The sequence below is a fragment of the Falco peregrinus genome, chromosome 9 (assembly GCF_023634155.1).
Source record: "Falco peregrinus isolate bFalPer1 chromosome 9, bFalPer1.pri, whole genome shotgun sequence".
NCBI classification, from domain to species: Eukaryota; Metazoa; Chordata; class Aves; order Falconiformes; family Falconidae; genus Falco; species Falco peregrinus.
The window spans coordinates 36474218-36486923 of NC_073729.1; the positions used below are offsets into that span (position 1 = coordinate 36474218).

Here is a 12706-nt window from a genome sequence, read left to right on the forward strand (position 1 = left end):
ATCTGCTTTACGGGCAAGTGCATAGTGGTGCTAACGGAGACCCCCAGCCCTGTGTGAGCTCTGCTGGCTTCCTTTGTGGCTGATGTGGGTATGAGGCTTTGATTAAACTTAGGAGACTGCAAAAATTAGGGTAGGGTATTATTACAATGACATGTGGTCCAGCAGAGTTTCAAGGCCCCAGCTGAAATGGGTTCTACAGAGCACCGAGCAAACACCTGGTAAAGGATGAGCCCCCCAAAAAATGATACTGCTACCAAAGAATTTCTTTCCAGGTTTATTTTTTAGAAGAATCTCAGTGATGCAAGTTCTGTGTTACCAGCATGTCTGGTATATGGTACCCAAGACCGGAGCATGGCCCTGCGCTGTGTGCTGAGGGGCCAGTGTCTGACACCGGACTGGTCCTCCCTGGCCGGCTGCTGGGAAATTGCTGTTCTTGCAAGTCATACGCTTGGTGAGACTGCTGCTGGGCTGTGATGTCTTCCTTCACTTTGATGGGGTGTTTGCACACTGGGAAATCTTTAGATGATTGTAAGAAAGTACAGGTGTGATGCAAGAGAGAAAGTGTGGTTTAAGCTCATCTTTAGCTCCAGGCCATCTCTGGAGACACAGATGCCATCCGCGTCCTGCAACTATGTGATGCAGCCACCAGCGGTTTGCATCAGACTGCTGGGCTTCAAGAGCACTGACTTCAGAAGAGGCTCTAAAACAAATGGGACTGGTTAGACATCCCTGGTGAGTTGCAAAAATGGAATCTTAGAAATCAAAGAATCAATTCCACCTCTGAATTCCCTGGGCAGTATGGTTAATTAATTTGTGATGTAGTCTCCTGAAGCATGAGGCACATGGCTTATGGTTTTACCAAACTCACCAAAGTTGAAAAATTAATCAATCCTATTCCTTCCTCCCAGTGACCACACACTTGAAGAAATTTTCACATTCTTCCTTCCTCTTTCTCTCTGTATGAAATGTCCCACGTTCTTATACAAAACGCTGCAGAGAGCAGGTGGCTGCCTGTGGTGCAGGCGCCCCGGGCACTGCCCTGAGCCGCACCAGATGTAGCTGCAGTTCTCCAGGCCTGCAAGATTTAGCATGTTTAGCATGTCAACTTGTTTCTTTTCCTTTTGGAAAACTGGGAGAAAAAAGAGATGGAAGAGGAGCTCATCCACTTTCATGCTCATCGCCTTGCTACAGTGATGAGAGGGTTTCTAGGGAGGGAGACCATTAACTGGTAACTGTGTCTGCAAGGGTTTTACTGAGTTCTGAAGCAACAAACTTAGCACTGGAGCAAGATCCGTGTTGTTGGGGAATATCATGAATTGCATGTCTGTGCTGTGTAAGTGAAAGCTGTGGTTTATGTGGGAAGGACGGTGCCGCTGGTGGCAATTTCCACAATCCAGTGAATAGCCAAACACTTGCTGAGTAGTGGCATCAGAGGAGAGTCCCCTGGTTCCCAGCACGTTGGCTTGGGTTGGGGTCTCAGCATCTGCCTGGGGATGAAGGAGCTGTGGAGGAGAGAAGGGGGTTAAAATGAATACAGACTGTCCAACAGCCATAGGCATGTAGGTGTGAAGACACTTTTCTGTTGCATCATGCTGTTTTCATAGAAAAGATTGCAAAGATCAGCTCTGGACCATCGCGGAGACCTTACTCCTTTGCCCTGTCCCCATCTGATGGGGAATTCCTCCCCAGCACAGAGGGGGTACCCAGTCTCCATCCTGGAGCTGTGTCTTGGGTGTCCCTCAGTGACATGAAGCTTTCTCTGGTACGTGGGGACTTCCAGTTTGCATTACTGTCTTCATTGATCTTAGGCATCAATGGCATCTGTGAATGGGAAAAGGCGGCAGCTCCAGTTTGCCCACGTTTGTTAAATTTGATATGAGCAGACTTCATTAAAAAAAAAAATAATCTGAAAACTTGAAGCCCAAGAGCTGGGTGAATTGAAGCACTATTCAGAGATTATTGGTAATGCCCAGCTGTGTATGTGGATCAGCTGAGAGGCAGCAGCAGCTCAGCAGCCTTGTGTCACTTCCACTGCAGGTGCAGCTCATCCCTGGGCTGTGGAGCACTGTCCCCTCGTAGCGAGGGGCATCTGGCTTCTCCCGTCTCCTCCACACTTCCCTCTTTGCCTGTCCCACCTTTGCTCCATGCGCGCTGCCAGCCGCATCCATGGCGATGGAAGGGAAGGTGGTTTTGGTCACGATGCTGCCGGCTGTTGGGCATAGCCGGGGCCCTGCAGCCCCCAAGCTCCGGGTGCTGGGGGTGACGCAGGTCCTGGCATTGCTCCTGCAGGTACTGCCAGCCCGAAGCCGGGGTGAGGGGCATCGCCTCCAGGGTATTCGTGTACGGGTGTCAGTTTGACCCCTCTGCAGCTCTTGCCATGGAGCCTTGATGACTGGGAGTGTTTCTCTCCACCAAGTCACTTCTGGTGGTGAATCATTACACAGTCATTAAATCATTACTTTGGGGGTTTTTTTGCCTCCGGTATTCAGTGCGCTGAGCTAAATTAGAATAGAAACCTATTCAAACTGTTCCTTTAATAAAGTATTTAGTTAATAGATGATGCATAGCTCACAAAGCTTGCAAGAATCTGACACGGGGTATCATAATATTATGATATTTAACAGCAAAACCTACTGCATTATCAACTTACCTCTATAGCATGGAGGAGGCAACAGCTGAGGCATAAAAACTAATGCTTCAGTATGACAGAGCTAAAATTGAACTTGGCAATTACTGCGTGCATGATTCGCAGTATTGTGAAGTGAAGCTACTATATAAATCAGCTCCAGTAATCATAGGGTTTAAAATTAGTCAGTTATATTAACTCTGCCAGTGTTAGCATATGTTGAAGAATTATAAAAGTGAAAGGTATGGAATATCTAAAGTACAGGTTTAAAGTAAACCACTTGAACAAGCTCCCAGTGGGAGGATTTTAAGTTCATGCAGAAGTAAGGTTTTGGGTACTCTGACAAAGGTTTGTGGAACACATTTAATTGCACATTGCAGTCTAATCTTTTGAATGCTTAACATCTTTTAGAAAGCACCTTTTCATGTTCCCAAGACTTTCACAGTTCACAGAGGGTAGAGTGATGATTGAATTTAATTTTTTCTCCCTTACAAATTTTTTTTTTTTTTTCAGAGCAGCGCTATTCAAATAGTTTGCAGAGCTCTTCAATGCCAGGCATAGAAAAAAGGAAACAGCAGGATAATGTTTTAAAATCATTATGGGGAAGTGAAAGGCTGCTCTGAGCACAGCACAGAAATTAGCAACTGCTATGATTGCTAAATTTTTATTCGATGTAAAATTCATGGAATTTGCTGCTATGAAAAATACAGGAGTCAAGTTATTTAATAGGATTCTAAATTATGTAGGATGCGCAAATATTTTATATGGGGCACAGAGCTGTGTGTGTTTCTGTAGGAAGGCAGGGGCTGGAAGCAGTTCTGCTGGGGTCAGATAGCTGCTTTATCGTCCAGTCCTGTTCCCTCACTCCTCTGGTTGTTAACGTTTTCAACTTAATTTTTGAAATAACACTATTTCGGTCTCGGTGACGCATGACTGTGATGAATGTGCCTGAGTTTGTAACCCCTGAAAGCTTTCGAGGAAGGGTGAGGACAGGTGGCTGACTTGCTGCGGGGTCCATGCCCCTTGGTCTGGACTGGCTGTGCCAGGAGGACGTGTCACCATACGGAACCTTGTGTGCTTGCAGGGGCCTCGTGCCTGCAGCTTTTGTTGTCAGGGTTTGCCTGGCCATGGGTATTTCTGAACGAGTCACATCCACTGTTAGTGATGGAGGAGATGGCACAGTCCTCAGGTCCATCAGCCTGGCCCGGGCTGCTGAGCAGCTCCTGAAGGATGCTTCTGGCACTTATCTCACTTGGAGTGCCTCAGTCCCTGGTTTCTCCCTCCCCACGTCCCCTGAGGGGAAGGCGGGCTGCACACTGATGGAGTTTCCTTAGCTGGATACTTTTTGTGCTGGTGAATCTGATAACACGTTTCCTTAACTTCACCGTAATTCAACTTGCACCAATCCCCCCGCAGCAGTCCTGCCTTTCCCAGGCAGCATCCCCTGCACTCCTGCAAGGTGCTTCCCATCCCTCTCTCTTTCCGTGTCTGACGTTTGGATTCTAATGTAAGTCATGGTGATTTTTGTGGGTTCTCTCTTTTTTCCCCACTTGCCTCGCGTCCGTACCGTTCTGTTCAGTTACAGCCGCATCTGGTTCCTGAACAGGCAACTTGTGCCTTGTTTCTAACTCCAGCGAAGTGGAAACGTTGCAGCAAATCTGCGCTTTCGTCTTGCTTTCCTTTTAGTCCCCCCATGTGTCCTGATTATTTAGTGCAACTCGTTTAGTCAATGGTTTTGAAGATGCTTGTGCTCTGGCAGGGAGAAGGGGAGAAGGATAGGATGAGACTGGGTTTTATCTCTTCCTCCCCACCCCACCCCTCCGCTTCTTTCTCTGTCTTGCTTTTTTTAATAGAGAAATAAGAGGAGTGCCATACAGCAGGACCATGCTGTGCTCCCCGTTAATGTGCAAGCAGCACGCAGAAAAATGCTTGGTTAATCAAAGTGCAGCCCGACGAGATGGAAGGATGGAAAAGTTAACGCCAAGGGCTGTTTGGGTGCTGCTGCGGGGCTGCGGCTGCACGTGATGACGGAGTTAGCCGCCATACCCTGCGATAAAGGCTGAGACTGTGAAGGTCACTGTGCACAGATGAGCCTATTTGCTATCATATTGGGGACTTTGTATTTTGGAAATAGGCTCTGTTATTTGTCAGCAGCAAGGCGTTACCTTATCAGTCAGAGATAAACCTTGCTGCCTTCCGTTAAAGGATCCTGAAATATATAATTTTCAACTGGCTGGTACAGGGTAAATTGCCCCCATTCTCTCTGCCAATAACTTTTAAGTTTCGCAAAGAATTTATCAGTACATTTAACACTTCCACTGAAACTATATTTCTGAGGTTATGGAAATGAGTTACAAATGAAAGTCACAACTCAAAAAGCAGGAAACATGCCTGTAAGCGAGGAAAAAGCTGTCACTGGCATTGTGAAGAAAGAGAGGTATAAATAGGGCATTGGGTTAGAAAGCAGGAAATCTGCGTGCTGTGGGTTTTACTTGGAATTTCTTCTGGTGACCCCAGATAAGACTGTTAACCCTTGTCTCTGCAGACGGTTGTACGTGCTCATTTATGGGCTGTTTCTGGCTTTTGGGATTGCCTGCCTGAGCTAACTGTTAGAAAGTGCAGCCGCTCCATCAATCATGGGTGTGTGGTTTTCACGCTTAGGAAGGATCACTTTACCAAAGAGTCTGGATTTCTCAATATTTCCTGTAGAGGATAACTCTGTCTTCTCCTCACACTGCACGGGCCAGGGAGAGACGATCTCATGGCGAAGGGTCTGTCCTGACAAGCAGCAAGGGGAGGGTGGGCATCACAGATACAGTGGCCATTCCTGCTGCAGGTGATTGCAGTGCAGTCGATGACCGCAACTTCGTGTTCTGTTTTATCGTTATAGAGAAGGTAAAATAAACAGTGTAAGACAGGAGGGACTTTTTCTTATCTCTATGGTGGACCCAAAAAGACCCTTTTGTGTGAGCCAGTGCTGTGGGTGTCCGTGGTGTCAGTCCTTGCTTGCAGCCTGCACAGAACCGCGAGTGAAATGGCTCCAGCCGTGACACGAGGCTGTGTCCTCAGAGGTGTAAAATTCCAGTTCCCAGAAAGGGGCAGGTTTCTGCCCAAAACACACTATGGTCTTTCAGCCTCCTATCAGCACTGCTGAGTGCGTAGCGTCTCGGCAGAACATGATCTGGTATTACTCACATCCTTCTATATAACTTTGTTCAACGTGGGTATTTTTTTACGCTGTATACCAGCTATGGCAATAGGCTGGGGCGAGATCGTCGAGGTGGATAGTTGCATCATCATGTCCTCTGCAGCTGGAGATGCTTGGAACATTGCGGGGGGTGTATACCAACGTGCTCCAGAGGGGCTGCTGCCTCCCCTCCTGCCCGCCACCATCTGGAGGTGCTCTGGATTTTCTGGTGGTGGTTCTTGGGGATGACCCAGTGTGGCTCTGCCAGGCAGCCGGGGGCATGCGGCCGTGGAGAAGAGCCATCCCACCATGGCATTTAGTGGCTGAACCATACTGAGACCAAACCAATATGGTGAGAAGGGGGCCTGGCCTCTCGGACACCACTGCTTTGGGTTCCCGGGCTGACAGCTCTGGTGCACAGGTAAGTCAGGGGGTTATGTGGGTTTTTAATAAAATGACAAGCAGGTGTCATAGTTCTGACTGTTACAAGGTATAAATTTGGCCTAGGGAGTTATTTCAGGCTTGCACAGTCTAAAATTGTCTCACAGCCTGAAATCACGTCTCAAATAGAAATAATAACCTCCAGTTTCTCTGATCGCTGCATGCTCTGTGATAAACAAATGGTGACTTCCCCAGAGGTGTCATCCCAGCAGCAGCAGAGCCGCTTCCTGGGAGCACAGGCGTCAAGGAGCATGTCTCAATGATGAGATGTCGGAATTGGGATGTTTCTCACAGAGCCTGTTACTCTGCAGAAGTTGGTAGTAGTAGGATTTATTTTGGTCTTGGCTCTGTTCTCTGAAGGTTAAAAAAAAAAAAAGAAGAAAAACCAAAAAAAAACCCAAACAAAAAAGGAAGTGATGAATACTTCGGGGGGGGGGGGGGAGGGGGAGGCGGAGGCGAGGGATGCTGATTAGCTCTCGCAAGCTGAATCCGAATCTTTCAGAGGAAACAATGAAGGATTCCCCACATTTCTTGCTCTTTGATGTCCCTTGTCCCCATGCACCATCTCACCGTGAATCCAGGTGCTTTCATAGGGGGGTTCCTAGTGCCCAACCTACAAGCTGCACTGAGTGCAGGCGGTGACTTTTCTGCCATGCATCTGCCTGTGACCTAAACCCCCAAAGCTGATCATATTCAGAAAAGCTTTCTGCACCGCTTGCAAGGCCCTTTGTAGAAGCTGTAACCGAAATTGGTGGGGACAGAGCAGTCGCACCCCCTTGTAAGCAAAAGCAGAATTTGCCTTGTCTCCGGAGCACGCAAACATTTGCGCTGTGGGCTGTGCTGCTGTGCAGCTCTTCTCCTCGTGCAGGTTGTTTTGTTTCCTGTGGTGTCTGTGTTGCTGTTCAGGCAGTTCCACGAACCTCTTGTTTCTCCCAGGGCTGTTTGCATGGCAGGTGTTTGCTGTGATAAAACATTGACGGGGAGGAGGAAGGAAGGCTTCGTTTTCTGTCCCTATCTCTCCTTGTTTTTCAGGTGGAAGGTACAGAAAGAGCCACATCTTGATTCTAAAATTGACCGAGGCTGAAGTAGAGGCTCTGCAGAATTTCTAGAATTAGAATGTAACTGGGTTTGGTACAGCTTGAAATAACTCTGGTAAGACCCTGCCTTTGGTAGAAGTTGGAGCTGGGTGCTGGCAGGTCTGTTTGGGCATGGATGGTAGAGCAGGGCAGATGTGTGCTGGGCGAACGGCAGCATGCGCTGGCCTGTGCCTCTGTGCTGGGTGTCCCAGCAGCAGAGGGAACCACACCTGACCTGTGCTGCCCCACCAACGCTGCTGGTCTTCAGTGCCCCAAAATGCAGTGTGGTCCTGCTCCTGTTGTCTTTGTTGGTGCCATCAAACTGTAAGAAAAACTGAAAAAGCATCATAAAACCCTATGGACTCCTTGATGGGCAGAGCTGCCCTCTGGGCTGCCTGGATCCTTCCAGCACAGGATGAGACCCCAGGGCGATCCCTGCACACAGCATGCAGCGGCTGCAGGCTGAGCCCCAATCCTTACCTGGGAGAAGAGGGCTGGCAGATGTGTGGGGTGTCGGAGCATCACTCGTTTGGCAGCTGGGCTCGGCAAGTGAGCTGGTTCACACCCCTGTAGGACAGGCTCTGGGAAAGCCCAGCATGCAGGAGTGAGCTGAGCAGGCAGCACTGAGGAGGAACGATGGTGAAGGGAGATGCGAGGGGCTGGGACAGCAAGCTGCATTTACCTTTGTGTTAGACTCATTGCACGGCTGCCTTTGTGCTCTTGCTCAAGCTGCTTCTGCCTTTTCTTCCTGCCTGGTCTTTCTGCCAGTTCCAATTTTCTGCCCTGGCAGGCTGAGGCTTTCCCAGGTGTAACTAAAGATGGAGCACAGTGCATATGAGGTGATTCTGCAGTCAACAGAGATGCTGAGTATTTAATGCCAATCTGTAACCTGCCAGCAAGGGAGCTTCAAGGGAGCTTCTCCCTGGTGATGTAGGTGGCAGGTTGGGGAGCCAGGACCTCGCTCCATCACAGTTCTCTTTTTTCTTTTTTTTTTTTTTCTTTTTTTTTTTTTTTACCTGAAAAGAAGTATGTTGGATGCTCCTTCCCCCTTCCAAAAAAAGGATACACCCTGATGCCTCTGGACCAGCCACTTTGTGGGGTATTAAGCAACATCCATGTGACCGTCGTGAAATTGGGGAACGAAGGGGACAAAACCAGATGGAAGGAAGGTGGCAGTGGAGGCTCTGCTCTGGCAGGGAGGGAGGAACTTTGCTGCAGCAAACGCAGGACTGAACGGGCTGTGAGGAGAGCCGTGCAAGGGGGCTGCTGTGTTGTACACATCGGGGTAGCCTCCAGTAAGACCAGTAAAGCACAGGGTGGCTGTGCCCGCTCATGCGAGCCATGTGCTGCAGTCTGCTCAGCCAGGGCCCTAGGTTGACCTTTGGTAATTTCTTTTTATTTTTATACAGAAACTGAAAACCCCTCTGCTTTTGTCTTAATTGAAACAAAAACAGGAGGTGAGTGCCCCAGAAGCTTCACCGTGCACGAGCTTTCAGTGGCTGTGGTTTTTTGTCTCTAGCTAGCTATAACTATCTGATGAACCGTTTCTGTTGATTTGTTCTTTTCTATTTTTTTTCTATTTGCCCTGCATGAAAGAAGACAGAAATTTTTCTGGCCAGTTTGTAACTGCTGTTCCCAGCTTGTGCTGTTAGTGGCCGCGTTCTTGCTTGGCGTAAGCGAGTGTGCTCCGAACCCATGTGCACGTGCCAGGTCTGAATGTGACCTCCAGCAAGGATATTAAATGACTTTTAAAAGCCTTTCTGCAGTAGTGCGTGTGTAACACACCACGGGTTTGGCATTAGTATTGACTGATGGCTATAACATGAGCTGCAGGATGAGGCTGGCAGGTTGCTGTGCTCGGTCAGCTGGGCTGGGATTTCCAAGTGCCTGTGGGAGTCTGGTACCTCCTGTATGGGCACAAAGTGCTGTCCGGTCTTCTGCTGGGAGGTAAATAAACGTTTGGTCACTCTTAATACTGGAGAGACACTATGCTCAACTCAGAGGGACAAACCAGTAACTGACACATGGGTTTGGGTTTTATTTTTGGTCATTACAAGGAACGTTTCTGCTTCATACTATTTTTCCTCGTTGGTACGTGACTTTGGACACACTGTTGGTGTTCCTGTTGCTCGTGCACTGTGACTGGGGGTGTCAGCCCAGGGACTGCTGACACCCAGCGAGAGAGTCTGTCAGAGCTGCTCCCCTGGTGCTGTTTCAGCCGTTTGCACTTCCAGGCAGTATGTGTTTTTAATTTGTGTCATTATCCAGACATCTTGCCTTCTGCTGTGGGGTGTTCTGAGCTGTTTTTGAAGCGTCACAACACAGTGGTTATTTCCAAAGGAAAGGTGTTGAGCTAATTGGTCCGACCAGCTGCAGCAAATCCTACAGTACAGGATTACTTGAAACTAGAATGATGTGACTGCTTGACTAAGTTGGCATGTGGGTATTGACAGTAAATCTGAGAGCAGAGAGGAAGATGAAATTCAAGGTCTGCTGTAGTTGAAAAATGGGAGGTATGTGGCCTCTCCAATATTCTGCTATTAAATGATGGTAACAAGGTGATGCTCTTACTGGAAAAAAAGGGAATGCAACAAGCACTTACGTTGTTGCAAGCATAGATCTTGTTGAGAAAGAGGTTTAGCAGCTTTTGCTGATTCAGGGAAATGATAGTCTAGCTGGTGTTGTCCTTACAAGACGACTTTGTTCTCTGCAGCCTTGCACTGTCTTCAAGTGACACTACCAAACTACCAGTATAATAAAAAATGGATTAAAAATGCGTAAGTCCCGTCTAAACCTTTGGCTCCCGTTTTGCCAGCAACGGATGGAGCGTTGACTCTTAGTTTAATACTTCTGACGCTTGGTTGTGGTTTTTGCATTGGCCTTTTTCTGGTGGGGGTACGCTCGGTGTTAGTCACTGCTCATGCCTGGCATTGAGCACGCTGGGAGAGATGCTGCTCGTTGGTTTGTTGGTCGTGCCGCTCGTGCCATGCTTCTGCTCAGCCTTGGAGCTTTTGCCAGCATGGCTGGCTGGAGCAGGGCAGGCAGCCCACCTTGGCGGCAGAGCAGGGCACGGGGAGGTCCCTGTCCTGCCCCCAGTGAGGCCAGGTCTGCCCGGGGGCAGCTGGCCCTGCTGGCCGGGTCTGCGCTCGCCTGCTGAGGTGCCAGCTCCTGCTGGCCGTGGCATCTCATTACAAGAAATGTATCTGCGCCTTATCAGATAAACGGGAGGATGTTTCTGGTAAAGATATAAAGACAAAGTCCCTAGATAAGATTCTCTTAGAATTATGAGGCCTCTCTGAAAATAGCTTATTCTACCGTTCTCGCGTGGTGCAAGGCAGCAGGTCCCTGTACGGCGGGCCAGCGGCAGATGCCAACTGAAGGGCATGCCGAATTGCCGTCAGTTCGTCTGCCAGCAGGACAGGCTGAGCTTGTAATTGTGAACGAGGTTCCTGCGCGACTGTGATTCTTCTGCCTGTTCACAAATGGGGTGTCAACACACTTCTGTTTTACTGAATGTGTGTGCCTGGAGCTATTGTTTGAGGAGCCGTTTTGTGTGACTGAATTCCAACCTGTTGGGTGTTTGCAAGCAGTTCAGTGTGGTTATTTATTGGGTTTTGCGTGACTGGTGTGCAGCTGAATAAACGAACGCTCATTCCTTCAAGTGTCTGCAAGAAGCAGCTTGGAGCCAGCTTGAATGAGCAGCCTCAAGCGTTGCTCTGCATCCTGACAGCTGTCCTGAGCTGCATCAGGAGAGGTGAAAGCAAAGGCTTTTCCTGGAAAGGGGAAAGAAAAAAATAGGTATCATTAAATAGTCTTGTTTGCAATTTCATACCTTTTTTTTTTTTTTTTTTTTTTTTTTTTTTACTTTCAGGTGCCTGATGCAGCTTACTGCTTCTGTAGCCCTTGCCAGCCCCTCCTGGGGTGCCTGCTGTGGGCAAAGGTGTGTTGCTGCCGGGTGCCCTGAGCTGCATCGTGGCTGTCGCCCCCCGACCCCAGGATGTTGGGGGCAGCACTAACAGCCGCAGCAGGTCCAATGGTGCATGACAGCAGTTGTGTACCACTCCTGGGAGCAGTGGCTGCGTGTGCTGGCCCTGTGAAGCTTCTCCTAATGGAAATACTATTTATTACAGAAAAAAACACATGTTAAAGAAATTTAGCAGTACTGAGGCCATCACATCATGTGTATGCCCATCCTTGACTTGCTTACCAAATATTTGAGCATCCTCCCTCTGGTAGGGTCCTATCTTCCTTGCAGTCACCAGGATCTGCACCTGGCTGACACAGCTCTGATCCCTTTACTCTCAAACGACTTGTCCTCCTGGCCACGGGAGCTGGGTCTTGTTAAAAGGCACCTCTGCCAGCCCTTCCCCTGGGTCAGGGGCACATCTCAATTCTCTGTAGTCAGCTGGGGTGTTCGGGCATTAGCCCTGATAGGAGCTCTGTGCCCCTTCAGCTCGTGATGCAGCAGCACATCCTTGCCTTGCAGTTACTTTGTGTTCTCTCTTGAAGCTGGAAGGATGCACCCGGCAAGAGGGACCGGGGCAGCAGCACCCTCATTGTTTTGGCCACCACACACACAAAACACTTGAAGTAATCATGTGCAGATTGTTATCCTGCAGTTCTATCGCATCCCATAACTGCTGCCTTCCTCTTCTGATAGCATTTGCGAGAGCACACGAAAAATGCAAGTTCTGATGGTGAAGGGCTGTCAATTCCCAAACAGAGAGGATTTGAGGGTTTAAAGACAATTAGCTTTTATGCTTCTGTGTACGGCACATGGCTCTGGACCAGCACTGGACTCGGAGGGCTGCAGCCTCCCCAGCTAGGCAGCATTTCGGTGTTGATTTAAGCCATTGATTAAGGCATGAGGTGTTTGCAATGATACTGTTAATTTAGCAAACCTTTAGAGTGACTGCTACCCTGTGATCCCTATTAGTATAACTTCATACCCTCGGGCAGGCAGAGCAGCATCCGCACCAGGGAGTTGCAGTGGAAGTCGGGCATCCGTGTCTAAGCAGAGGCGACTGAAACGATGCAAAAACCCACGTGGGGGGAAGCCAAACACTGGCCAGGGCAGTGGGCTCCTCCGTGGGCTGGGGTTCAGGTGAGCTCTTGGCACAGCCCCCCAGCGTGAGACGAGATGAGCGGGGCTCTGTCTTGGTTAGCAGAGACTACAAAGAGCAGCTGTATTACTTATTTATGTAGCCCGGATCCCGGTGTGACGGAGTGCGGCACAAAAGCTAAAATGACAGTAATTAGAACAGATCCGCACTCAGTGACCCAGAGAAAAGTGAAAACCCAGGAAGATAATCATGAGCGAAAGAGGCAACACAAAACAGAAAATGGTGACGGTTACAATTTGAATAAGAAAATGAG

At 48.9% G+C, this 12706-nt stretch overlaps 1 protein-coding gene across 6 annotated transcripts in view; it reads left to right on the forward strand.

Annotated features, from left to right (window-relative positions):
- The window catches only part of TOX2 (TOX high mobility group box family member 2), a 150657-nt gene that overhangs the window by 17005 nt on the left and 120946 nt on the right, over positions 1-12706 (forward strand). The window contains exon 1 of one of the 6 annotated variants that reach the window (XM_055813954.1): positions 5755-6234. The exons of 4 other annotated variants lie outside the window; for them this stretch is intronic. In XM_055813954.1, the coding sequence (XP_055669929.1) occupies positions 6163-6234 (72 nt within the window). In that variant the 5' untranslated portion in view covers positions 5755-6162. Of the gene's footprint in view, positions 1-5754; positions 6235-7249; positions 7407-12706 lie in introns of those variants that run through there. One more of the 6 variants, XM_055813956.1, reaches the window with a different exon arrangement.